Source organism: Marmota monax, unplaced genomic scaffold (genome assembly GCF_021218885.2).
Source record: "Marmota monax isolate L192 unplaced genomic scaffold, Marmota_monax_Labrador192_F-V1.1 WCK01_AAM20220418_F8-fsc00002, whole genome shotgun sequence".
In the NCBI taxonomy this organism is placed as follows: Eukaryota; Metazoa; Chordata; class Mammalia; order Rodentia; family Sciuridae; genus Marmota; species Marmota monax.
This window is the reverse complement of record NW_026693571.1, coordinates 10,125,737-10,152,283: the sequence shown is the minus strand read 5'-3', so window position 1 is coordinate 10,152,283 and position 26,547 is coordinate 10,125,737. Positions and strand designations below refer to the sequence as shown.

The 26,547-nt window shown below is 39.4% G+C and overlaps 1 protein-coding gene across 2 annotated transcripts in view; it reads left to right on the top strand.

The window, feature by feature from the left end:
• The first annotated feature begins 4,233 nt into the window (after positions 1–4,233).
• Hadh (hydroxyacyl-CoA dehydrogenase) overlaps positions 4,234–26,547 on the top strand; it is a 44,332-nt gene continuing 22,018 nt past the window's right edge. Inside the window, exons 1-2 of one of the 2 annotated variants that reach the window (XM_046459065.2) lie at positions 4,234–4,464; positions 25,862–25,990. In XM_046459065.2, coding sequence (XP_046315021.1) covers positions 4,333–4,464; positions 25,862–25,990 — 261 coding nt within the window. In that variant the 5' untranslated portion in view covers positions 4,234–4,332. Of the gene's footprint in view, positions 4,465–11,696; positions 11,838–25,861; positions 25,991–26,547 lie in introns of those variants that run through there. The other variant, XM_046459066.2, reaches the window with a different exon arrangement.

The window sequence follows — 26,547 nt, the reverse complement described above, 5'->3', positions numbered from 1 at the left end:
AGTTGCTTTGAGGTCAGAGGAGGTTCAAACCCAAGCCTGGTCAGTGATTAGGTGATAACAATTCATAAGAGACTTTACTACTCAAAACCTGATCTTCCTTTTTAAGCTTTAGGCAAGGATAACATGACAAGGAGAGCCTTAGGGTTGCTATGAAGAGGCAAACAGCATAGTGGTCAAGAACATGAGCCCTGAAAACAGACCATCCTGGGTTTGAATTCTGCCAGTGCCATTAATTAGCTGTGTAACCTTGGCTAAGTGTCTGAATCTCTCTTGGCCTGTTTCCTTATGTGTTAAAGAACTGTGTGCCCTTGGCACAAATCATGTAGGATTATTGTGAGGATTTAATAAATTGATTCACACGAAGCACCTAGAACAAGGGGGATCATGGGAAAGGGCTCAATATATGTTGGCTGCTACTTCATGCAAAACCATTTAACATAATTAGCAAGTAGTATATAAAAATTTCTCAAAAGGATGACCACTATTATTAGTTATAGTTGTTGGTAAGGCTAATACACGGTTAGCTTTGAAAGTATGAAATTTTATATGTGGAAATCCTAAGAAAATAAACCAAAAGGTGTGATTTGTTTGAAAGGTATGATTTATGTAAAATGGTATATCCTGCTGATACGCCATTTTCCCTTTCGGTGATAATGAATTTACATTGTGCCCTCTTCAGTGGGAGTCTTATAATCTCAAGCAAACATTTGGAGAATTGCTGGATGAGGTTAGAATAATTGTCCATTCTCAATAATTCAGAAAACTTTTCCTTCCTATAAAATAGGAGAATCTTGTGACTCTACACTCAATAAATCCCACAGCGATTAATGCTTATGGTGAAATTGTACCTGCTTCCCTCTGTGTGCTTGAAAATGTGAACAATCATTTCATCTCCTCAACAAGAAAGCCCAAGCAACTTCATGCCCATATTGGAAAATGTTGTATGATTAAAATTCAGATTCAGACTTGCACCCACTGTACTACACACTACTTTCATTTGTTCCAAAGGCAGTATTTAACACAAATGAGTGTTTAAGTGTTTTTACCACCTGGATCCCAAGACACCTATGTGTCAGACTTTCTAGACTTTAATTTTAACTTGTGAACTGGGAATGCCATCACTCTTTGAAACTGAGAAAGATTTTTTTTTTTTGAGAGAGAGAGAGAGAGAGAGAGAGAGAGAGAGAGAAAATTTTTTTTTAATATTTATTTTTTAGTTTTCGGCAGACACAACATCTTTGTTTGTATGTGGTGCTGAGGATCGAACCCCGGCTGCACGCATGCCAGGCGAGCGCGCTACTGCTTGAGCCACATCCCCAGCCCCTGAGAAAGATTTTTCAAGTAGAAAATGGAGGTGGAGAGCAGCTGGCATTGGGACAACTGCTGGCATGATAAGAAAATCCAAGGTACATGTTTAAAGTCTGCCGTTGCTGTGACAATTTTTTCCCTAAAAGCTCAAGATGATACAATTATTCATAAAATAATTTTAATAATTATGAAGAGAGTCTGCCTTGTGTATTTTGTAAATCATTATGAGAGTATGTTTCAGTAGGGTTTATGAATCCACAACTGTGCCCTTTTCAAACTAGTGATATGCCTTAATCAAACAATTGCCTCCTTAGAACCTCAGGAAATATGTCAATCACCATTGATTTTGAAGAAGGTAAGCTTTTACGTGGGTGTTGTGGACTTTTCTGTTGAACCACCCTGAGCAGTCACAGTTTTCTGCCATAAGAAATCTAGAAATTGTTCAACCGGAGAGTCAACATTAATTTTTCACTATTTCTCAAAAAGTCAGAAATCAATCAATAGTTTTCCATAAATAAGACAATTACAAATTGCTTAATGATTCTCACCTCCATTAATGTTCCTGGTTGTTAACAAATCCTATCCCTCAGTCTATGTGCCGGTCACCTGCCAGTGTCAAGATGGAGTGTTAGCTTAGCTCTTCACAATGCTTTGTTGGAGGTAAAGAATCTACTCAGAGCCCACTACCATGCATGTTGTTAAATAATGCTTCTTTGTTGTCTATTTTTAAGTATTACAATTTTTGAATTATGGAATGAAAATAAAAATGTCATTTCTTACTCTGCTTTTTAAAGATTTACTTTTTTAGCTGTAGGTGGACACAATATCTTTATTTCATTTTTATGTGGTGCTGAGGCTCAAACCAAGTGTCTCACGCATGCTAGATGAGTGCTCTACCTCTGAGCCACAACCTCAGCTCTCTTACTCTGTTCTTTATTGCTTGTTTTCTCTGAGTTGATTCAGTGACCAGGGTTACGATTCCCAGTACTTCACTCTTTCTGCAGAGAGATGAAATACAATTCCAAGAACAAGCTGAAGGTGCAAATCAAGAACTACAGAAATTCTTACCAGCTTCCAAATGTCCAAGGCCACACTTGAAAAACAACTTGCTGTCCTAGCAAAGGAAGAATGATTCTATTGTAACTGTCTATTCTATTGTAATCTTACCAGGACTGGGCAGGAAGAAGAGCATGGGTGGCCCTCTTGCTTCAGAAGACTGTAAATGGGCTAAAACTCTCAGTATAAATTATCTGAAAGGTTATTTTCTCAACCATTTTCTTTGACAGGCAAGGACATTAAAGCCAAGAAAGGGCAAGTGGTTGAAGAAGGTTATACAGCTCACTGGTGACTGCTCCAAGACTTCTGAATTTTCACTACAGCTCTCTTTCTTTACTTCACACCTTCACATACCATAGAGGACCTCATATTTGTGAAACACTAAAAATACCGCAGTAGTGACACAGGCTGAATATTAGTGTTCCCACCAAATTTATACTTTGAAGACTAATAAGAGAGTAATTGGACGTGGGCCTTTCAAAGATAATGAGGTCATGAGGGCAGGCCCTCATGAATGGGATGAATTCCCCATGTAGCTAACTTGCAGCTTCTACTTTGTGAGGTTATACCAAGGAGGAACCACCTATTAGTCAGGAAGCAGGCCCTCACCAGACATAGGATCAACAGGTGCCTTGACTTTGGACTTCCCAGCCTCTAGAATTGTGAGAAAGAAGTTTTTATTGTTTAGCAATAAAAGAGACTCAATTTATAAGACCTTTGACTTATGGTATTTTGTTATAGCAGCCTGAATGGATTAAGACAAGTGTTATTCTTTCTTTCCTGAGGAAAAGAAATTGTACATCTGAAAACGTACCATATTTGGGCATCATGTTGTACATTACACGCAAATTTCATCCTATAAAACATTATGACCACACTGTACTTAGGTTGTATTTTGCCTTTCATTAGATAAACTTGTAAATGAGGATTAATAGTTAAAATCCACTTAAACCCTCATCCTCCCAGTCTACCATCATAGTTTCCCCTCTAACCACACTTAATTCCTCATCTCCTTTTGTTGTTGCAGTATGGGTCTGCCTTTGCATTTACTGCTTCTCCTGCCTAGAATTATCTTTTCTTTATAAAATTTCCAAATTATTCCTGTTACTAGGTTTCTTTGTGTGATATTCCTTTCCCATTTCTAGTTCCAGAGGTTTTTGCATTTTGCTACGGTGTAACACTTAAAGGATTCTACTTGAATATAACACTGTCTCTTCAGCCAGTAGTGACCTCCCAAGCCTAACAAGGTGCTCAAAACATGCTTCCCCCATGTTTTTGCAGTATTAAATATAAAGATCAGATCAAAGCAATGGTACAAAGGATTCACTATATTTACTTTCAGTTGGGAGCAGATGACTTTTGTTTGGATGGTGAATCTGTGGGTTCTTTTACACATTAAAAAGTAAGTAAACTTATAGAAATTCTGTATGACTACAGCACAATAATTACAAAGTATTCGCAAGAGAAGGTTTGCCTAGAGTGTATCAAGTCTTCCATTGCTAAGAAAGATACTCTTCCTTTGCTTTCTAATCTTATCAGTTCCTCTCCAGAGGTTGCTCTTTGACCACAAGCTCACTGCATTAACTAACTTTGAAATAGATAACTAAAGGTCAACTCTCCTTTCCTTCCCCGGGCCTGATCTTTGATTTGGAACCGACGGGTCGCCAGACATTTGATACGAGGGTTGGCCAAGTGTGCTGCCTTGGGTTTGGGAGCCAGGCGGGGCGGAGCGCCCCTGAAAGCGAACCCTAGTAGAGTCCAGACGTTCAAATGCGGGCGCCTGACGTCTGGGCCAATGGGCAGAGCAGGTGGGAGTCCACGCCTCCGTTGACGTCAGGGCGGCGCCGCGGCGCGCAGGCGGCGGGGCCGCGGGGTGCCCGCCCCCAGAGGTCCGCTCGCCGCCTAGGCCGAGCTGTTCTTGCTTAATCCTTCGTCTTGTTTCGCCGTCGCTGTAGTCGTCCCTGCACCATGGCTTTCGTAACCAGGCAGTTCGTGCGCTCCCTGTCTTCTTCGTCCAGCGCTTCGGCCTCGGCGAAGAAAATTATCGTCAAGCACGTGACGGTCATCGGCGGCGGGCTGATGGGCGCCGGCATAGCCCAGGTGAGCGGCCCCACGGGCAGCGAACCACGCTCGCTCCGCCACCCACCCCTAGACGAAAGGGCCGGCAGGTGGTGGCCCTTCCGCCGGAGTCGCGGGGAGTTTTCACCCGCCCCTCCGGGTGTAGTTGAACTACGTTACGTCTGGGCCGGTGAAGGAACAGCCAATCTGTGTCTCCCCGAATTCAGTGTTCTTGGCCCGGTCCCCAGTTCCTTCCTATCTGAAATTCCAGCCTTCCGCAAGGCCCCACGAAGGTTCGGTGGAGAGTGTTGGTGAAGGCAGTTTGGAACGGGGCCGTGCGTCAAGTTACAGGGGCACCAGGTTCAGCATAACTTGTTTGATCGCTGCCTTGCGCAAACAGAAATTTACTTTCAGAGACATGCACTGCTATCAGTTTTAAGTTTACTTACCAGCTTTTAATAATAATGCAGTCTTTGTCAGCAATTTTCTTCCCTACACGGACTCCCCGCTCTTCCCCGTGTTTCCTTCGTCTGCTAGGTTATAAAGAATAACAATAGTCACCACTTAGAATTCTAACACTTTGTAAATTACACTCTCCTAATCCGAATTCGTGGAGGCCTGGAATTCCGCCTAAGGCTTCTGGAGGCAACTTTGACCTAGTGCCCTCAGTGCAGAAAAATCTGGGCTCTCTTCCGACGCTTAGGACAGTGGGAGCTGGAGATAAAACAGTGGAGAGGACTGAAGAAATAGAGAGAAGATTTTTTTGTTTGTTTGTTTGTTTTGTTTTATTTTGTTTTTTGCAGGACTCTGCTCTGTTCCAGCTCCATGATTCAGGTTCAGAGGTGCAGTTTATTATATGGATACAATGCTTTTAGTTTTTAGGGTTTTTTGTTTGGTTTGTTTGTTTTTTGTTTTCCACAACCAGTTATGTTCCCACTCATGTCAGAGAATTCTGATTTGCACATCCTAGCTGCTTATCATTAATTTAAGTACTTTGCCCTTAAATTGTTGGGGAATGGAGGAGCGGTTATTGTCACCTAATTTTTCCTTTGGAGTGTTCCTAAACTGCACTAACTATAGTCACGAAAGAGTTTAATTTTTATTTATTTATTTGTCTTTTTTCCAATTCATACTTCCATGTTACTTAACATTTTTTTACTATTATTATGTGTCTTTATTTCCCCTTCCTGCATTTTTTTTGCAATATGTTAATTTGATTGCATTTCCCCCTAAAATCTGTATTTCTGTAGTGTTTTATCTTTCTGATTTTTACTGTCTCCCATTTCTTATGAGATCATGGTTTTGGACATATGTTGTTCTTTTCATTGTACAGATACCCTGGCTGCTAGGTTTTGGTGTCCTCATAAACTCCATTATGTGTGGCATGACAGGAATAAGTCCCTTCAACCTAAAAGTTTTACACATATTACAGAAAAAGTTCAGTGAGGCAGATGCCTGTAATCCCAGTGACTAGGGAAAATGAGGTAGGAGGATCATACCTTTGAGGCCAACCTCAGCAACTCTCTGGGAACCTGTTTCAAAATAAACAAATGAATATATATATATATATATATATATATATATATATATATATATATGTATATGGGTTGGGGATGTAACTCATTGGTAGAGTGCCCCAGGGTTTAATCCCCAGTTTAGGTGGGGGGCATGTTGTATTTCATGAAGAGACAGAAGCAGCACCTCAAATTATAGGCATGATGTTGGAACTTTCACCTAAAAAAAGAGAAAGGAGAAGTGACTGACATTAAGGAGATACATAGATTTGATAATTTAATCCTTCATTAGCTGGACCAGGAAGTGCCTTTTGAAACTTAAAGGAAAAAAAGAATGCTATTTACCTACTAGGTTGGAAAAATAATAAAATTGTTATTCCAAACGGTAATGAAACCCAAAAGCCTAAATAGTGGACCATCATAATGGTAGTTCCATCCTTAATGTAACAGTTTAAGAGATCCTAGTTATTTTAGGTGACGACTCTAGTCCTATAAGGTGTCAGGAGAAGAAATCACTAGAAGAGAGTCTCCTGGAGTTCAGAGGGAGAAGGGGCAGGGGAGCTCAACTCAGGACAAATAGAGCCCTTGGCATACATGAAAGAAAAAAATTCCAGTAGGAGTCAGTAGAGGCACAGAGATCTATTTAAGAAAGCAAACAGTACACTGTTCAAGGGAGAATGCAGACCATCTTGAGAGTGAGAGACAGTGGTTTAGGGGTTTCTGGCTCTTGTTTTAAATGAAGGATGTAAGGTATGATAAGAAAAGGTATGTAAAGTTGCATCATTCCCATTATTGTAAGACAATTTATGGTGGTCTGATCATTCTCAGGATCCTTAGCTGACTTGGTCTCTGTTATTTGAGCAATAGGTAATACTAGGAGGTTCCCTAAATTATAGGTTCCTCAAAATATTTGTATTTCTCTTTGCTTAATCTATTAAAGTGTTAATCCATTATTTAACAGTGCTTAAAGTGATTATGAGGGAATGAATTTATGGTCAACTTTAAGATTTATAGATTTCCCCTAAAATTTTGGAGTGACAGCCCTGGTAAAGAGACTGGCTTGCTATGTGGAAACTCAAATTAAAATTATATTTTCTTGTCTTTCCTTTATGTCTTCTTTCTACCCATTTTAATTTCTTCTACTTCAGAGGGAAAAGGTGCTTTCCTGTGAAACAAATCTATGCAATATTTTCAGTGGGTTATATGATCTCGTTTTGCATTCTTCCCTGTAGCAAGCAGTCTAGGCAATAGTACCTCATTCTTTTTGCTTCTGGATCAACAGCTTTGACAGAGTAAAAATCTGTTTTGCCTATTCAGTTCCACTGACATTACTTGATATGTTTTGTATACAGATGGATGTCAGTATAGGCAGTTGGATGGTCTGCAGGCCGGCTGTATCCCACACTGGTTGTGGTAACATTGGAAAGTTAACATACCTCTGTACCTCAGTTTCCTTGTCTCTAAAGTAGTACTGGCATGGAGGAATACGGAAAGGATTAAATGAATTAGCACATGTCAAACAGTTAGGACAGTGTCTGGCAGATGATAAGAGCTCATTGTTAACTGCCTCTGTGATTTTTATGTTCAGTGCAGTTATCTATCCTGTTGCATGTTTTGCCTTGTGTCCCTTTCATTCCTGATCTTTGCTACTGAGGTAGACACCTAATATTAAGATGGAAAATATTGGTCATAATTCCGTTACATATTGTAAATCTCACCTGATACTGCAGTTTGTTTAGGGAATCTCTGAAATGAGATAAAGCACCTTTCATCTACCACCTTAGTAAAGTGAGAAAAGTGCAAACCCAAAAACTATTGTCTTGATTATGGTGCTAATCACATTTCGGTTCATTCTCCTGAATTCTTGCTGAAGTACTTTTAATTTTAATCAAGTGGCAGGTCTGTTTACAATTTTAATTTTTTAATTTATCATTTTAATGTGTTCTAATTTTTGCTGAGCAAGGTGAAAAAATTCTGAACAGATTTTGTAGGCACCTGATGTATTTCACAAGCAATTAAACAATTTTTAGACAAGTGAGGTCTGTGCTTAATTGCATTTGACCAGAACATATGCCATTAGTACAGATGTAGTTTTAGAGTATCTACTTGGCCTGTCATTGTTTTTTTGTTTGCTTTAAATTAAAAGAAAAAAAAATCCCTTAGACTGCAGGTTAATGTTTAAATAAGTTAACTTGTTTTATGTGTGTTGCTTGTTATAGGCTTCTGACTTGGTCTTGATTGCCAATTTATCTTTAGCTGGATATTTAGGCCAACAAAGAAATTTATGCATTAAATAAACCTTGAGTGAGGACAGGTTGTCTTTTGCTGGTTTCCCTCTTTCCTTTTTTTTTTTTTTTTTTTTTTTTGGTGGGGCTGGGGGAGTTATCAGGGATTGAAGCAGGGTTCCCCAGCTTTTTATTTTGAGGCAGGGTCTTGATAAATTGCTTAGGGCCTCATTAAATTGCTAAGGCAGGCCCTGAACCTGTGATCTTCCTGCCTCAGCCTTTGAGTGACTGCATTACAGGCATGCTGGGATTATAGGCGTGCATCATCATGCCCAGCTTTGTTTTTTGCTTTATAAGGGGGGAAGGAGCTCAGAAGAAAGAAAGGAAAGAAGCTACTAGTTGTGCATTTCTCCAGTTCATGGAATGAATCCTTTCTAAATTTTACTTAGTCCATTGCCTTTTTTCATACAAGGAGTCCAGATAGCTCATACGTTTCTGTTAAATTATTGGTGAGAAGCCAGTGGGCTCCCTGGGACATTTCAGAGACTTTCTGTAAACCGCGTGCGTGCGTGTGTGTGTGTGTGTGTGTGTGTGAGAGAGAGAGAGAGAGAGAGAGAGAGAGAGAGAATATGAGTGTTATGAGTGTTTTATGCTAGAGATTGAACCCAGGCCAGGGCCTAGTCTATCCTAGGCAAGAACTCTACAACTGAGCTACTGAGCTATATCTCCAGCCCATTCTTTTTAGGATATTACACTTCTTTGGGGAAGTGAGAAAGTTTGCACCTTAAAGGAGATTAGGGGTGAGTTGTTTCACCCAAAAAGTGTGTGTATGTGTATGTGTGTGTGTGTTTATTTTCCCCTTTAAGAAGCCAAAGTTGCACATTTCTTTTGGGGGAGAACTCCTTAAGCTATTGAAACAAAGTGGGGGCAGGGGGAGCATTCTAAGCTACAGGTGAATATTCCCCTAACCTTTGTGTTCCTTTGTGATGCTCCAAAAGGACTCAGACTCAAAAACTTCTCCCCAGCCACTGAATTTATTCATCCTGTTCCCCCTGCTCCCAGCTCCGAACTTTCTGATTCTGAATGGAGGAGTAATCATAGTTATTTTGTACTTTTTAGCTTTATTCATTTCTATTGGGACAGTGAGTATAGGGCTCTGTTGAAGTTTGCTTGAAAAACAGTGCAGAGACCTAGAAGTTTCAGGATCCATAGATATTGGTAGTTACCTGACTGTAGGATCTCATTTGGACTGTTCATTATGAAAGGAATGTTTTTATTCTCAGGTGTTAACTTCCTGCTCAAGAGTATGGCATATATCTGTTTGTCATACTTCCCTCATTTCTTGAGTTGTTACTTAATTCTTTATAGGGCTGTTCTCTGATCGTCACTGATGTACTGCTCTACCTATGTATTGCACATCAGTCATTGAACTCAGGGTGGGTGTGGAGATACTGTTGTTCCCAGAGGGTGAGAAGAGGTAGGACTGACAGGCAAAAATAAATAAACAAACAAAAACCAAATAAATAAATAAATAAAAATAAAATGCTGTTATTGAATGTATTTGGACATTTTGTAGAATAAGAAATGGCATTTCAGTCACGTTTTGATGTTTTCTCTGCTATCTCCTAGATCTGCTTGTTTGAGTTTCGGGTTTCCTCCCCTTCCCCTCCTCTTCTCCCCTTATCTGCCTTAAATATACACACTTCATTGCCTAGCTCTACTGAGAACACAGGAAGATTATGCTGCTGCTGTCTATTCTGTCTCTCCAGTTATGCTAGAGATGCAGTAATTGTTTCTGGTAAGTGGTGTTCTAAGCTTGAAAGTAAAGGCCTTGAAATCCGTGCCAGAGTTTAGATCCCTGCCCTCCTTTCCTGGCTGTAAGAACATTGGGCAACTCACTTACTCCTTCTTTCCCTAGCTAGAAATAACAGTACTTGCTTCATGTTGTGAGAATTAAATGTTAAAATACACTAATAAGAATTTATACAGGCACAATTCTTATTAGTGTATTCAGCAATAATTGGTCAGTACATGTTCACTACTTTATGATTTGGCATATCTAAACTGGTGGCCTATTTAAAGTCTCTTATCTGCCTTTGAAGCTATTTGATACAGAAATATGGGGAGTTCAAACAATTTTGGAAATTTTAAATTTTACCTAAGTGTTTTCTTGAGAAAGATAATCTTAATGCCCCATTGACTTGCTTTGGGGATATTGCCATGCATTCATACTCACAAAGCATTTAGAACAGAGCCTGAAACTTAAAATATCCAAGAAATATAATGTTTTATTCTTTGCATAGCCTTTTGATATCTATTATTTCATGTGACCATTCTAATACCCCCACAGAGATGATACTTGAAGTCAAGGGTGAGAGGCAGAGCTGGGGCCAGAACTGGGTTCCTTACACTCCTATTCTGTGGATTGGAAATCCCTGAAACTGAGAAAACCATAGCTGTGTCTGATCTCTGGCCCATGCTGTCTTATGGGGAGAAGAATGGCCAAAGGATCCTCTTGGTATCCTGAATCAACAGTTATCAGCTTGTCTTCTTCTCAACTCTAGACTAAAAATTAGAGTCACCTGCAGGTCATCTCCATCTGTATGCTGTACTGCCATTGTCTTTCTGCCATTATGGACTCGTCACCTACCCAAAATTTAATCATCATGTTCCCTTTTCTTCCCCCTAAAGTTTTTCCCACAGGGTATCCTTTGGTTATTGCTATTACTGTTCTAGCCTCATGTACTCTGCAACTGAGGTCATGAAGTGTTTTCTTTATCCTAGAAAAGGCTCTGTAACTTTGCTATCTCCTCTGTGATTCTTAGACCAGGCATATTACTTGAATTGTTGTGGGGGTGTCTGTGTTAGTCTTTTCAGCAAACACTAAAGGAAAAAACCTTATTATAACACATTATCATATTAATCTTGGTGGAGAACAGTTTAGATTATAACTCTTTTCTGCCCAAAGTGTCTATCATGCAGCATCTTTGAGGGATTCATAAATGTGATTAAGACTTAATTGTTATGATTAACATGTTCAGTTAACCCTCCTCTTTTTCAGAATTTGTGGGAGGTCTCTGTATTACCCCTATTACCTAATACTTCCTCTGTATTAACCAAACCTAGCTACTTAGTATTTTTTTTTTTTTAAGGTATAGATGGACACAACACAGTGCCTTTATTTTTATGTGGTGCTGAGGATCAAACCCGGGTCCCGCCCGTGCTAGGCGAGCGCTCTACCGCTAAGCCACAATCCCAGCCCCTTAGTAAATTTTTTTATATTTAGCAGACTTATAGTCCAAATTGGGGGGCACATTTTCTTAGCTTTTTAGAAATACGCTTTGGGAGGACAGCCAAGGCATTTAACTGTTTTAATAACAAACCAGCTGGCTATGGTGGCAGTGTTGTTGAAAGCCTCAACAGAGAACCCTTGCCTGATTTGTTGAACTTAGTGAAGACTACTTTGTGCTGATAGCAGAGTCCAAGGTCTTACTCAAGCAGAGATAATCATAAACCCAGAATCGCCAGTTCACAGAGTTGCACCTGATTTATGACCCATTTTCTTCTCTGGAGCAAATCAAGAAGACTGAGAAAGGCAGACCTTCCTGTGAAGGGACAGCAGCCCTGGCACAGTCAGCTTTGGAGCATTGACTCTGTGTCCTTATTCAGAGTTCAGGTGTGGTGGATAATTTGTACCACTTGGGGATATTTTGAAGACCATGTCATAGCCCTCCTTTCTGGTGTGGAGTTGTGGTGTTGGTGGGAGAGGGGAGGGAAACCAGTCAGTCACTGGACCAGTTGCTGACTGGTTTTTACATATTCATCAGTTAAGCTATGCTTCAGAGAAACTGCTTCAAATCTGGTGATACATTTGCAAAAAATATGTAAATCTAGCATGCTTTTGCTTGGCATGCTTACTGATCCTGTGGTCAGAGTACTTTGGGGACTTTGACAAGCATTCTGTTCTCTTGGCTTATTTTTAGAACTCTGAGGCACCCTTGTCTAAAAATATTTCCTCTCTGGCTGAGCCTGCCTTCCACTGGGCCTAGAAAAGTCATGGAGCTGAGGACATAGGCTTCAAATAATTTTTTTCCATTGCAGACTACTTGTCTTCAAGGTCTTGGAGTATGTAAGTCACTGTAATACAAGACAAGAATTCTCAGTGGGCTGATTTAAATTATTGTCACTGAAGTTCAAGTGCCAGGAGGAGTCTTCTTCATTTATTGTAAAAATTACAATAAATTATAGATGTTTGAAGGAGGAGAAGAAAGGTTATTTTTCTTTTGTGGTCTCCTTTTCCATTACCAGATATCTCCTTGCCAAAAAGTTAGCAGTAACTTAAGTGATATCATTACATAATTCAAGAAACATGAGTTTCCTTGCATCCAAGATACATGAAATGCTTTTCTAAATAAGAGCTCTTACTAATACAAGTATCCTCACATTATCAAAAAGGTTCTCAGTTACATCAATAGAAAGAGCCATCAGATCTTTGGTGTCTGTCTGTATCTAGGTGATTAATTGTTCTGTGATAGTTTCTGTTTTCTTTCTTCACTGAAAAGAAGATGTTATGTTAGATTAGGTCAGTGGGTTTTTTGTTATTTTTCTTTATTATCTGTTTTTTCTTAATTATGGTAATTTATCATTTTAACCATTTTCAAGTGTATGATTCAGTGGCATTTGAGTACATTCACAATATCATGGAACCATCATCAACATCTGCCTCTAGAACTCTTAATCTTGCAAAATGGAAACTTAGTACTCATTAAATAGTTTTTTTGCCATTTTTTCTTCCATCTCTGACAACTGTTGTTCTACCTTTTGTCTCTGAATTCAACTATTTTAAGTACTTCAAATAAGTGGAATTGCTTTGTATTTGTCTATTTGCAACTGGCTTATTTCAGATAGCATCATATCTTCAAGGTTCATGTGCTAGATTGCTCTTTTTAAGTGGAATAACACCCTACTGGATGTGTATCACACTTTGTTTATTCCTTCATTCATCAGTGGACACTTGAATTGCTTCCACCTTTTTTTTCCCCCCTCGTGACTAGTACTGCTTGAACATAGGTGTACAAATATCTGTTTCAGTCCTTGCTTTCAGTTCTTTGGGGTATATAACCAGAAGTGGAATTGCTGGATCATATGGTAATTCTGTTTTTAATTTTTTGAGGATTTTCCATTCTGTTTTTCATAGTGGCTGCACCATTTTCCATTTCATCAGCAATGCACAGTGGTTTTTATTTCTCCATACCTTGCCCAAACTTTTTTTTTTTTTTTTGTAATAGTCATTCTAATGGATGTGAGTAATTCATAGATTTTTGTACTATGCTCTCTGATGGACCTCAGGGGTCCCATGAATATTCTTAGTGTTACCCAAACTGCTTTTCTATGACTTATTTTACATTATTGGTCTTTTGTATTCTTTCCTATGGAGGATTTCACGGCTAAGAGAATTTAAAAGATACCACTAGTTGATTTTGGCTACCACATCAGCTGATCTGCTCTACAAATGGCTGGTCTTGATTATCTTTAATAACCCTGAACAATAATAAAAAAAATAAATAAAATAAAAAAAAAAATAAATGCTTTTGCTGATCTCTGACCTTAAGGTAGTGAAAGCTAAGGGTCTTAATTCCCCATGTGGTAAGAGGAAGCTGTGTTGGAGGGAGTGAATCTGAGTTTCTGTGGCCATATCTGACCTGGCTCACATGGGCCCCTCTGCAGCCTAGGGCCTTGCCCACAGCCCCTTTGATAAAAGGAACAAGGTGTGTTAACATGCTGGAGTGAATTAAACACAAATTCATTTTTAAATCACAGGGGTAGGTAGAGTGTATAAAGAATGTTAATTGCTCTTTAGGCAACATGTGTCTTCCAGTTCCCCTTTTGCCTAGCATTCCAGACACCAGTTCCAGAAATCTAATCTGCTCACCAAAATAACGGAGACTTTTGTAACTTTTTTATACTTTATTATTGGCTGAAGTCTGCTGTTAGCTCCTTTTTTTCTTATTTTCAAACAAAAGTGATTTCTCATTATTTTAATTTTGCATAATTTTAAAATAACTTGACATTTATGTAAAGTTTGTTTTCATAAAGTTTTCCTAGTTAACAAAACCGGTCATGATTTCTTGAGAATTTATTTCTAAAACAATTTGCATATTGAGGCCTTTAAAAAATAGACAAGGCTGGGCTTGGTGGTACAGGTTTGTAATTCCAGTAACTCGGGAGGCTGAAACAGGAACATTATGTGTTACAGGCCACCTGTGCAATTTAAGAGAACTTGATAAGGGCTGGGGATGTAGCTTCATTGCAGAGTGCTTGCCTAATGTGTGAGGGTCTGGGTTCAATTCTCTGTACTACCAAAAAATAGTGGAAGGGTTGTCCATCGTTCATGTGTTCATAAGAAGTATGAAAGGTAAGATGTGATCGATATTCTTGAGGAGCCTACTGTGTAGAGGAAGAAATACAGGTATGAATAACTAATTGTAATAAAGACTGCCTGCCTGTCATGTCTGGGATGTGACTTACTATAGATGAAAATTTTAATAGTTTGGATACATTACCTTAAGGTAAACATGTGCATGTGCAGATACACACAGTACAGTGGATCAAACCCAGGGCCTTGCTTATGCTGAACATGTGTTCTACCACTGAACTATATCCCCGGTCTGAGGAAAGTCTTTTTAAATACAAAAGATGTGATGTGACATATAGAATAATTCTTATGGTAAGGAAAAATGGACATTAAAAAAGTATGAATATATATGTGTGTGTGTGTGTGTGTGTATATATATATATATATATATAGTTTATGAAATTTATATTTACTGGAAATTCAAGTTGGGTTTCAGATAGGGGTAAGACAGAACAACTCTGAAATGGCATTTATAGTGACAGCAACTTTAGAATCTGAACTAGTAGATGATGTAGCAGCCCTTTTGAAAAGGTTCTGCATTGTTATCTTGAACTCACAATCAAAAGTTGGTGTTGATCAGTTTTTGCATTTCTGATTTATCATTCTTCCATCACATCTGGAATTTCTCTTACATTCTGGTTGATTAATGACCAAACTTGAGAAATTTTTACATAAAAGAACCTATGGCCTTTTTATCTTTCATTTTCTGATCCTGTGGTTTGGGCTACTATTATATTATTGAGCAGCCATTGGTAGCTGGTGAGTCATATTAGCATAAACTTCTGTTACCTTTTTTTTTTGCCACCCCACACACTATTTTGAGTCCTATACAAAAGATTTGTTATATCTATAAATCAGTAGAGGCACAAAGAAATGTCTGCTAGGGGTAGGAAGAAATTTCATTAAAGGACAAATAACCTCTGTATTAGATTATGAAAGATATAGGGAAGGCAGCAGTGAGGGAGAACATGCCTGGCAGAGAAAACCACACAGGTGAGGGCATGGATCTATAAATTGGCACAGAAGAGGAAGAAGTGTGGTGTGTCTGGTTTGTTTGTATTTGGAGCTCAGTTTATCATGCTCCAAATTATTTTTTATTTTACAGTTATTGGGTACCTGTCACGTGCAAGGCATGAGGGAGGAGCCCTTGTGGCCTATTCATCTCTTAAAGGCTTCACTTTTTAATACTACCGCATTGGCAGTACCTGACTTTGAATGGGACATATTCAAAGCATGGCATTGAGGGTTTTGCTTTTGCTTTTTTTTTTAATATTTTTAGTTGTAGATAGACACAATACCTTTATTTTATCTGTTTTTATGCAGTGCTGAGGATCAAGCACATGTGCTAGGCACGCACTCTACCCCTGAGCTACACCCCTAGCCCCAGTAGTGAGAATATGAATTTAGGAATATGAATGTGAATCTAGCTCTAGTCTAGAACTTGGCCCTCAGCATACCACTGTGCTACTTAGTAATGGAAGGACTTTGGTGGTGAAGCCAAAGCCAGCTTTAGGTAATTGAGGAAGTTGCCTCATCCATTTTTTTCTTTCTTTTTAAACAGAGTGATTTCCCAGCCTGTTTGTAAAATTAAAGACACAGGTGGGAATACCTGAAAATGAAAACTGAAAGGAGAACAAGTCTTGAGATCAGCGGTGTAAGATCAAAAACAAAACAAAATACAGTTGACTCATGAACAATGCAGGGATTAGGGACCCTGATCACTGAGCAATTGAAAATTCATGTATAGTTTTTGACTCCCCAGAAACTTGACTACTATGAGCCTGCTGTTGGCTGGAAGCCTTACCTATAACATAAAAGGCCTATTGATACAGATTTTGTTTGTTGTTTGTATTATATACAGTGAGAACTATGCAGGAACCACAGAGATCACTTTTTACTATGATAATATGACTTATTGAAGAGACACACTGCTCACCCAGAGACTTAACAGCAGCACTTGAGCCCACGGCAGTCACACCTGGACACTGTGAAATGATCACAGCAGTTGAGAGAGTACTACAGTTTATTGTATGCAGCTGTGATTTAATATTGCATCTTTGTTTACATTTCTCTCCACTGCAAATGATACCATGTGTTTGTTGGTTTAGATTTTGATATATTTTAACTTTTTATGAAAGATTTGTTTATATTTTATGGTAGTAGGTGATAAAATAGACAATTATATATTTTATGCATTATTGGCATAACTAACTTTTTGTGGTTTTTTTTTTTTTTTTTAAATATTTCTAGGAAGGTTTGTCTGCCACCTTTTCCAAATGGTTACAAATCTCCAAAGAAATCTTATAAGTAGGTCCATTCCATTCCCAGCTGTGCTGTGTAAGGGTTAACTCTAGCCTTAGAAGGCTGTACCTGGGTCCAATTATAAGCCTTAGACCCTTGTAGCCTAGAGAGGGGAAGGGGCAGCCTAGAATACAAATAATAATCTATTGTAGTATGCTAAGAACTGTTATAGGTGTTTAAATTATATGAACTCACTGAATCCTCCCCAAAATACTTTTGCCCCAGTTTTACGGTATTGGACAGTTGACAAAGGTTAAGGTATATTTTCCAGTTCCAAGTTGGCACATGGGTGCCAGAATCTGGCCCTGGCTCAGCTTGTTGTTTGGGAATATTGCCCTTAGACCCAGCCATGCCTTGCAGGGTCAAGAAAAGTAAGCGAGCAGGCAGTTCCAATTTCAAATCCCAGTCACATGTCAACTTCCATATTGTTACAATGAGAGCAGCATGCCTCCCCCCAATGGATGTTATGAGGATGGAATGGAATACTTTATGAGAAATTAAGCTTTTTGAGAGCAGAGAATTTGTTTATCATTTTATCACTGGAGCCAGCTATCAGTGGCTCAGTGGTCGATGAAGGACAGAACACAGTACTGTGTCCTGTATGGTGCTCTAAATGGTCCATTCCATTCCTAGGAATGCACAGATGTGGGGACAGGTGTTCAAAAGCTCTCACCTTCAAGGAAGCAGGATTTGTCCATGGTCTTTGATCATTTGATAAAAAGCATTTTCTCATATCCTCTGCATTTCTTACCTGAACTGTCCAGAGGTTTCCCCACTGTCTGGAGCATTTGTGTGCACCAGTGTAGTTGTGTGGCTGCCAAGAAAAGCATAGCCCTTGTTCTGTTTTTAGCTTCACATCAACATATAACTGAAAACTGTGAATGAAGACTTAATCATGTTGAAACTATTGGGATTTTATGTTATTTTTTTGGTACTGGGAATGGAACCTAGGGGTACTTTACCACTAAACTACACCCCCAGACCTTTTATCTTTTATTTTGAGGCAGGATCTTTCTAACAGGCGTCAAACTTGGAATCCTCTTGTCTCAACTTCTGAGTCACCAGGGTTATAGGTGGGCAACAAAGATCCTGGCCAGAACTTGGAATTTTATTGAAGAGGAGAGACTAGAACCCATGACCAGGAACCATCATATATATCTTAGGAAAGAGGTTGGCCTCAACAGCAATTAAGGATAATTTTTACAAGGAAGAGTGAAGAAAGAGTGAAGTTAGATGGAAGAGAGAGATTTTCTTTTCTTTTTTTGGTACTGGAGATTGAGCCCCGGGGTGCTTTCCACCAAGTCATATCACTCGACCCTTTTTATTTTTTGTTTTGAGATGAGGTCTTTTCTAATTTGCAGAGGCTGGCCTTGAACTTTCTATTTTCCTACCTCAGCCTTCCAAATAGTTGGGAATTAAAGTGTGTGCCACTGTCATGGTGAAAGAGAGATTTTTAAGATCAAAGCCAAAAGCTAAAGAACTTGAGTAAGCTATAGGAGTTATGAGTTTTATACTTCAAGACTTGGTTATCTTGTGGAGGAAGGAATATGAGCCTGTGGAGAAAATGTTTAAGTTGGACTTTCAGAAGATGAAACAAACCTCTATTGAGGGTTGGGAAAGTTGAGCTTTGGAGGCTGGAAACCCAGTTGGGGAGAATGTTGCTGAAGAAATAATATGTCTCTAAATTGAAGTTTAAGGTGTTACGTAGTACAGAAAGAGGAATGTTGAACCAAATGTTAATATGGTGTTCAGTTTAAATATTTATTTGATATTTTAACTTGTCACACCTTTCTTAACATTTGCTCTTATGGTTATCAGAAAGGTTAGAGGAGATCACATTATTTTTCAAACTAGGGTCTTTAGGCTTATTTTGGGGGATTCAAAAGTTCTATAGGAACTTTTAAAATTTGTGTTTTCATTGATACCATTAATAGAAGATATTATGGATGATATGACTGTTTATTTTTGTCACTAATGAGATCTGAGATATCAGTGCACTTTGCAAATTTATGTTCATAATATTATTTGTTCTAGGTAAAGCCACAGTACCTCCTCCAAGAACGTTTTGCAATGGCTTGAAGAAGGAAAGTTGTGGGAGAATGAAGCAGTCATAGGCACTTGATAATGTGCTAGAGAATTGAGCCTCATGATGTTCATAATATCTGTGCTGTAGATATTACCTAGCTCCTCTCTTTGGATGAATAGTTATCAGCACAATGGTAACTGATGAATTTTCCTGTTCCAAATATCAAAAACAATCATAAGCTCATTTAATTGAGATTTTAATATCATAATTATTCAATTTTTAAGAAAATAAACTATATAACTGTAAAATGATACTTAATTAAAATTGGCATTTGAAGTTGAATAATTGGTTAAATAAAACTGAGATTGATAGTCTTGATATTTGGTACAGGAAGGTACTCCTAGTGGGAGCTGTTATTAGGGGTGACAAACATCCATGGACTAGCATTTCAGTTGGTCAGGGAATCTTTCAAAGAATATCTTCTCTGGGAGGTTCCACATTCCCTCCGCCCCTCGCCAGTATTGTGGCTATGGAGAAGAAAAGGGAGGTTGTTAGCTCAGTGGTGGTGGAGGGTAGCTAGTAGTGGACAAGCAAGCAAGGGTGGATGCAGGACATGGTAGATGCAAATGTGGCCAGAGGTCAAAGTTAGAAGAGAGCCATTCAGGAGAAGGGACTAAAACAAAAATGGGGCAGCAAGTGCAGAGCCTGACCTTCAGGAATTAAGAAACATGTTCTATTTAGGGAAGCAAGGCACCTTATATTCAAGAGTCCCAGGGAAAAGAGCACTGGTAGGGCCTGATCTTTCTTTGGGGAGTTTGGGGAAGAAAGCCTTCTGGATAGTGTCTTCATGATGATGTTTGGAACTTTTTTGTGGACACAGTGGCAGGAAGACTTGAAATACTGGTTTAGGGACAGAGATTTGCTGGCCTCTCTGTGGTTTGAGGATATAATTGGCAAAGCTGGTGTGTGTGTGTAGGTGGTGGGGGGATAGGAATCAGGACTAACAGGATTTTTACCTCCCAGCAAAATTGTTTTAGAGCAGTGCTTTCTGGGTACAGTGACTGGGCATTAAAATCATCTGGGGATTTTTTTTTAGTTTTTTTGATGCTGTGACTAAAATACGTGACGAGCAATGTAGAAGAGGAAAAGTTTATTTGGGGCTCACAGTTTCAGAGGTCTCAGTCCATAGACAGCCAACTCCATTGCTCTGGGAGCAAGGTGAGGCAGAGCATTGTGACACAAGAAATAAGTAGAGAAAGGCAAGTCAAGACATGGCAATAAAGAAGCAGAGAGAGCTGTGCTCACCAGGGACAAAATATAAACCCCAGTGGCATACCCCTAGTGACCCACATCCTGTAGCCACACCGTCCCTGCCTACAGTTACCACCTTGTTAATCCATTCAAGTGGATTAATGCACTGATAAGGTTAAGGCTCTCATAATCATTTCACCTCTAAACTTTCTTGCATTGTCTCACACATGAACTTTTTTTTTTTTTTTTCCTTTTTGGTGCTTGGGATTTAAACCCAGGGCCTCATGCATGTCAAGCAAGCACTTTGTCACTGAGCCACACTCCTTCACTCATGAACTTTTGGGGGACACATCATATCTAAACCATAACAGGATATGTTTAAAAATGCCAGTGCCTAGGTGCCATCTCAGACTAAATTGAATCAGAATATATGCAGGTGGGGTCTGGACAGTGTTCATTTTAAATGTCCCTCAGCTGATTCTAATCTATAGCCTGATTGGGCTACAGATCTTAGAGCAGAAGCTCTGAAACCTAAGTGAACATCAGAATCATCTGCAAGTCTTGCTACAGTGTGATTGACTGAGTCTAGATTCTAAGAATTTATATTTTTTACAAGTCTGCAGCTGATGTTGCTGCTGCTGGTCCAGGACCCAGACTTTGAGAACCCTGTGTATTTAGTGTGCCTCTTGTTGCTTTTAAGCCTTAAACACTCATTTGTCTAAGTAGGTGCTCTGGTTTGTCTAGTAATTTTTATTAATATGACTAATTTAACTGAGGCCAAAAGATGCTTGTTGATGGTGTGTGTTACTGTATTTAGTGGCCATTAGACTTGAGACATGTTGTTTTAACTTCTGTACACCTCAGGTTTCCTCGTTTATATAAAATGGAACAGTGATGCCAGTTTCATAATGCCTTTTTAAAAATTTGTTGTTGAACACAATACTTTTATTTTATTTATTTTTATGTGGTGCTGAGGATCCAGCAGAGTGCTCTTACGTGCTAGGTGAGCTCTCTACTGCTGAGTCACAACCCCAGCCCTTCATAATGTGTTTTAAGGAGTATTAGAACATCACTTTGGGGGAGAGAACTGACATGTAATTATTTAGTTAACTAGGAGGGACTTGTTAATGATACTATTACCAAGTCTATAATAGTTACCAAGAAAGGCAAGGGGGGAAGAGGATAGAAAAAAATTAGGAACATGAAATTTCTGCAAAATGATATTTTATTATTGTATCTTGAAAGTGGGTAACTTCAAAAAACAGGACAACTTTCCTTAAACTCTTAATTGGATTACAAGAACACAATTCTGGAGTTAGGTAGTCTCAATTTGAATCATATTTGATAGATATGAGAGGCTTTGTGTCTTAACAACTTAGTGATCTTAGGCAAGTGACTCAACCTGTCCAGTCCCATTTCTTCTTTTGCAAAAAGTATGTTGTCTGCTTCAACAAGGTTTTTGGACCACTCAGAAGTAGTCTTGGAAAAATGCAGAGTTGAGCCTGGCACTTGGTAGGTTTTCAGTACATGGTCCCTGGTATTTTTGCTACATTTGACTTTTTTCTTTTTAAAGGATTTTTTTTTTCCTGATAATAGAAAGAAGGTAGAGAGACTTCTGTTGGTTCTCATAGGAAAAATAGGGCAAGTGCATTAATAATTCAGAAAGAAACAAGATGGCCTTCAGGTAGCCTGTGGCAGCCTACCTGTGCTTAAAATTGCCTCAATTTGCCAAGTCTGGAATGAGAATCTTGCAGCTTTTGTGGATTACATGGGGGCAAGGGCCAGACTGCCTGTATCCTGAGGCCATCTCTGTGGTAGCCCGATAGACTAATTCACCAGTAGGAGAGGAGTACTGAACCCATGTGAAGTAGAGTTCTAGAAGCAAAGAATATTGGGTTTATAATCCTGTGAATATTAAGCATCTAATACATACCTTGTGTTGTTTGTGCATTGTGTGCTCACTATGGGCTAGGCATTGGGATTTGCAGAGATGAATAAAACATGAAATTTTCCTCAGGAAGTTGCTGACTGTGTTTCTTAGCATATCTGTTAGAAATGAGATGGGAAAATAAACAGACCTTTTACACAATCACTGACAGGATCATGTGACACATGCACTTTGCTCTCCTGGAACGTTGCTTGGAGAGCTTTGATTTAATAGCTCTTTTTTGGCCACTGTCTGCACATATGTGTTGTCTCTGGTATGTGCTGCAGACACCAGGATGAGGAAAGGCAGAGGCTGAGTTGGCCCCGTGTCTTGTGTGTGTGGAGGTGTAGGGTGTTTATCAGAGGACTTTAGGTGGGAGTGGAAGGTCAGCATTTAAGCCCAAAATACTTTCTGGACATTTTTTTTCTGATTGAATTTTAGTTTTTTTTTTTTTTTTTTTTTTAAGTAAATGTGCTTGCTTCTTTTCTTTTTATTATTTGAGGGTGTTTCTTCTCTAGATTTGATTCTGTTACAGGCTTAAAAGCAGTAATTATGAGGCTAGCATTATAGCTTATCTGTAACAGTCCAAATTATCTAGTGATGATCACAGTCAGATGTGATTATAGTAACTCAGAAAGTAGCATTCTAGAGCCACCACCTGTGATACCACCTGCCCCATCTGCTGAGGCCACTTCTTCAAGGTTACTCCTTAGGACCCTGAGCCCCTTGTAGATGTGTTCCTCTCCTCTAGCCTAATGAGATCTGATCCCTGCCTGGATTGCTCACCATGAGGCTTTTATTTTGTGTGACATCCCATGTACAAAGTTTTGTATCAAAAAATTGTGTTTGTTTTTCTCAGTGAGATTATAAATTCTCAGTAAGAGAGCACAGCTCCCATTGTCTTTTTGTGTTTCCGTTCCCTTCGGCTTTGGCACTATCTTGTGTCAGATATACTCAAATCTTCTTCCATCTCCTTGAAGACCTGAGAAAGCCTGAGTGGTGTCTTTTGGAATTGGAGTGAGAGCAAGTAGATCGGTACTTGGTGGCTAGCAATCAGGAATCCTGTTTGACCAAGAATGACCTAGAGGAGAGGTCAAGAGGAATAAAGTGAAAATCACTTGTGTCATTCCAGAGGTGCGGTTAGAGGAGCCAAGACAAAACAAAAAGACTCCAAGGCAGCAGCACCTCTGCTTGCCCATGCCTTGCGGATGATGTACCTGGATCAGTGACCATCACTCCTGCCTGTCAGCTGTGGCTGCTGATGGCCACCCATCTTAAAGCAATTCAATTTCCTTACCAGCTCCAACCAGAATTTGGGATTGATTTCTTAGTTTCTGTGTTAGAGTTCCCCACTAATCTCCAGCCCCACCAAGTTTCGGTGACTCACTAGAAGGGCTCACAGGGCTCAGCAAATAGTCTTACTCATGATGATAATTTACTCCTTCTGCTAAAGGATAACAAAAAACACAGACAGCCAGAGAGAAAAGTGAATTGGGTAAAGTCCAGGGGAGACTTCCAAGGGCCTTTTCCCAGTGTAGTCACACAGGACATGCTCATTTGCCCCAGCAACAAGTTATAACAGCACTTATGAAACACTCATCAGTAGAGCTAACTAGAGACTCAAGTGTCCAAGATTTTTGTTGGGTGTGTCAGGTAGGCACCCTCTGCTTTGCACATTCCAAAATTTCACATTCAGGTGGAACACAGGCATTCAGCATAAGCAACATCATTTTCACAAACAGTTTAGGCACAGGGGTACACTTGTCAGAGAATGGTAGGGAGCCTCACAAAATCCAAGTTTTGGATGCCAGCCAAGGATCACCTTGCAGGCAGACTTCCTAAGGGTAGGTGTCTTAGGTGTGCTGTCTTAAGTCATTTCTGCATAGCCTCTAATTTGCTCTGGCCTTTCTACTTAGCATTTATTGATTTGGAAGTGCAGATTCCTATCAGATAATTTGAGTTGTTGTCTTGTTGGGCTTTGGTCTGTTGCCACTTAGGGAGAAACTTTAATTGGTCTTCTGCTTTGGGAACATTGTTCTACTTTAGGCTACCTGCCTGCAGCATGTGAAGTGCTTCTGCTGACAGTGGACTTGCCGCTTGCTTTGTCCTTTTATCATAATGACTCATCCCTTTGCCCCATTGCCCTGCTCTAGTTGTCAGACTTCTGTCCTGGCAGCTTTTTTCCTCTTTGGTTCCCAGGCAGGCTGTCAGGCCTTGGGGTGCTGATGCCATCCTCTGGCCCCACAGGCTCAGACACATACCTGCCCCATGTTTGAAGCTGTAGATATGATTGAAATTGACTTGCATTTAAACCTGTCTTACCATTTTGAAACTGTTCCTGGGAGTCTTGCTTTGGGTTTTGAACCTCTTTGCCTTTAGGTTTTGCCTTTTTGTTTCTGTTTCTTTTCTTCTTTAGCTTTCTACTTTTAGTTACCTGGCCTCAAAAATTTCACATGATGACAATGGTTTGGGACTAATTTTTAAAACTTTCATCTCCTTGTTCTTCTCTGGGCAGATCCACTACAGCTAACCTGCTCCTCTGTACATGCTGTTGGTGCCCAGAGGTTCCAAAGCAGTGCTTCCCAGGGGTTTTCTAGATCCTCGGGGCCATCTCATTCGTTCTGGCCTCTTAAATCATGTTTGTTATAGGTCATATGTGTCCTCTTGCTTCTGTCTTAAGCTGATTCATTTACACTTATCTGTAAGGTGACCTGATGGCCTATTTTGAACTATAGTTCCTATTCCATGGTCCTTGCTGAAGCTATTGGCAAATTGATGAAATACGGGTTGACTTTGTCACTGATTATGGCTAAACCAAGCTGGTTGTTTGTCAACTTGGCAGTTTCACTAAGTATACCTATTCTTTAGGATCCTCCCCCAACCAAGGTGATGTGGTAAAAGCAGGAACTCACCTGTCTTAACTGGTCGATTACCAAAGACTTCAATTTCGTGTATATCTTATTGCTGAATAGCACAGAGCCTTTTTGTTGCAATGATTCTCTAAAGGTTGTTTTTGTTTGTTTGTGTGTGTGTGTGTGTGTGTGTGTGTGTGTTTTAGTACTGGGAATTTAACCCAGGGACACTCTGTCACTGAGCTACAACCCCAGCCCTTTTTACGTTTTTAAGACAGGGTCTCCACTAAGTTGCTGAGACTGGCCTCAAACTTTTGATCCTCCTGTTTCAGCCTCCCAAGTTGCTGGGTTTACAAGTGTATGCAGTTAAGCCCAGCTTAAAGTTTAAAGTCTTATACTTGTTTCTGATTTAAGGACTGCAGAAAGATGAATCCAGGGGTTGAGCTCCCCAAGTCCTGCAGCTCAGAAGAAAAGGGCTGGTGTGATTGAGGAACTGAGTTTGAAGTTTCATTAATTTCACTTCACTTAAGTGGTCACATGTGGTAGTGGCTTCTGTATCGGACAACATAGTGCTGGAGTCGTACAGGGAAAGGGTTCCAACGTGGTCTCCAAAACCTTGTTCAGATCCTTGCTGTGCTGTCTGCCTGTTGTGCCACCCTGGGGGTGCTCCTTAACTTCACAAGGTTGTTTTGAGAATTTGCTATATTCCTCATAAAGGTTTTAGAGGGGTGCTTGGCAGGAAGTATGAGTTTAGTTAATGTTGGCTTATTATGTTTATTCACTATTTTGGAGTGAAATGGTGGTAGAATTCATATGGCATATGGAACTGTTTTCTTCTTTCTTAAACTTTTATGTTTTCTTTCTTTTAACAAGAGATTCCTTGTTTTTTTTTTTTTTGTTTTGTTTTGTTTATTTGTTTTTGCTTTAGGTTGTTGCAGCAAGTGGCCACACAGTAGTGTTGGTGGACCAAACAGAGGACATCCTGGCAAAATCCAAAAAAAGTATTGAGGAAAGCCTTAGGAAAATGTCAAAGAAGAAGTTTGCAGAAAATCCTAAGGTAATTTCTTGTTATCTTTGTCCTTAAGACTAGTCTTCTCTTCTCACTCATCATATTTGTGAGGGGTTTCTGCTCATAGTTTACTGTGGGTTTGTTGTTTTGTTTTAAGTTTGTTTTTGGAAAACTCATTTCTTCACAATTTTAGACCAGTATAATGACATCATCAGTAAGCATTCAGGATGTGCTGATTAGAAAACAGGAGAAGTAAGTAACTATATTGTTGTTGGGTAGGATTTGAGGTTGAGGAAAATATTTCTGAGGTGGTAAACTTATTCTAAGGAAGATCGAGAATTTGGGACTGAGGAACAGCCATTTTTTCAAAAGAATAGAAGAGGGAGAAATAGTAATATTTTCTGTACTTGAAAGGTAAAACAGAATGATCAAATAAACATTATGTTTAGACGGAAACTTTTGATATCTTATATGCCTTCTTATGATAAACTAGAGAGGGCAAATCTAGGATGAGTCATTCTCACAGAACCAGGAGGAACTGTTAGGAGGCTGGGAACTCTAGCTTATTGACTTGTTCTTATTGGACCTTATTGCTTTTCTAGCAC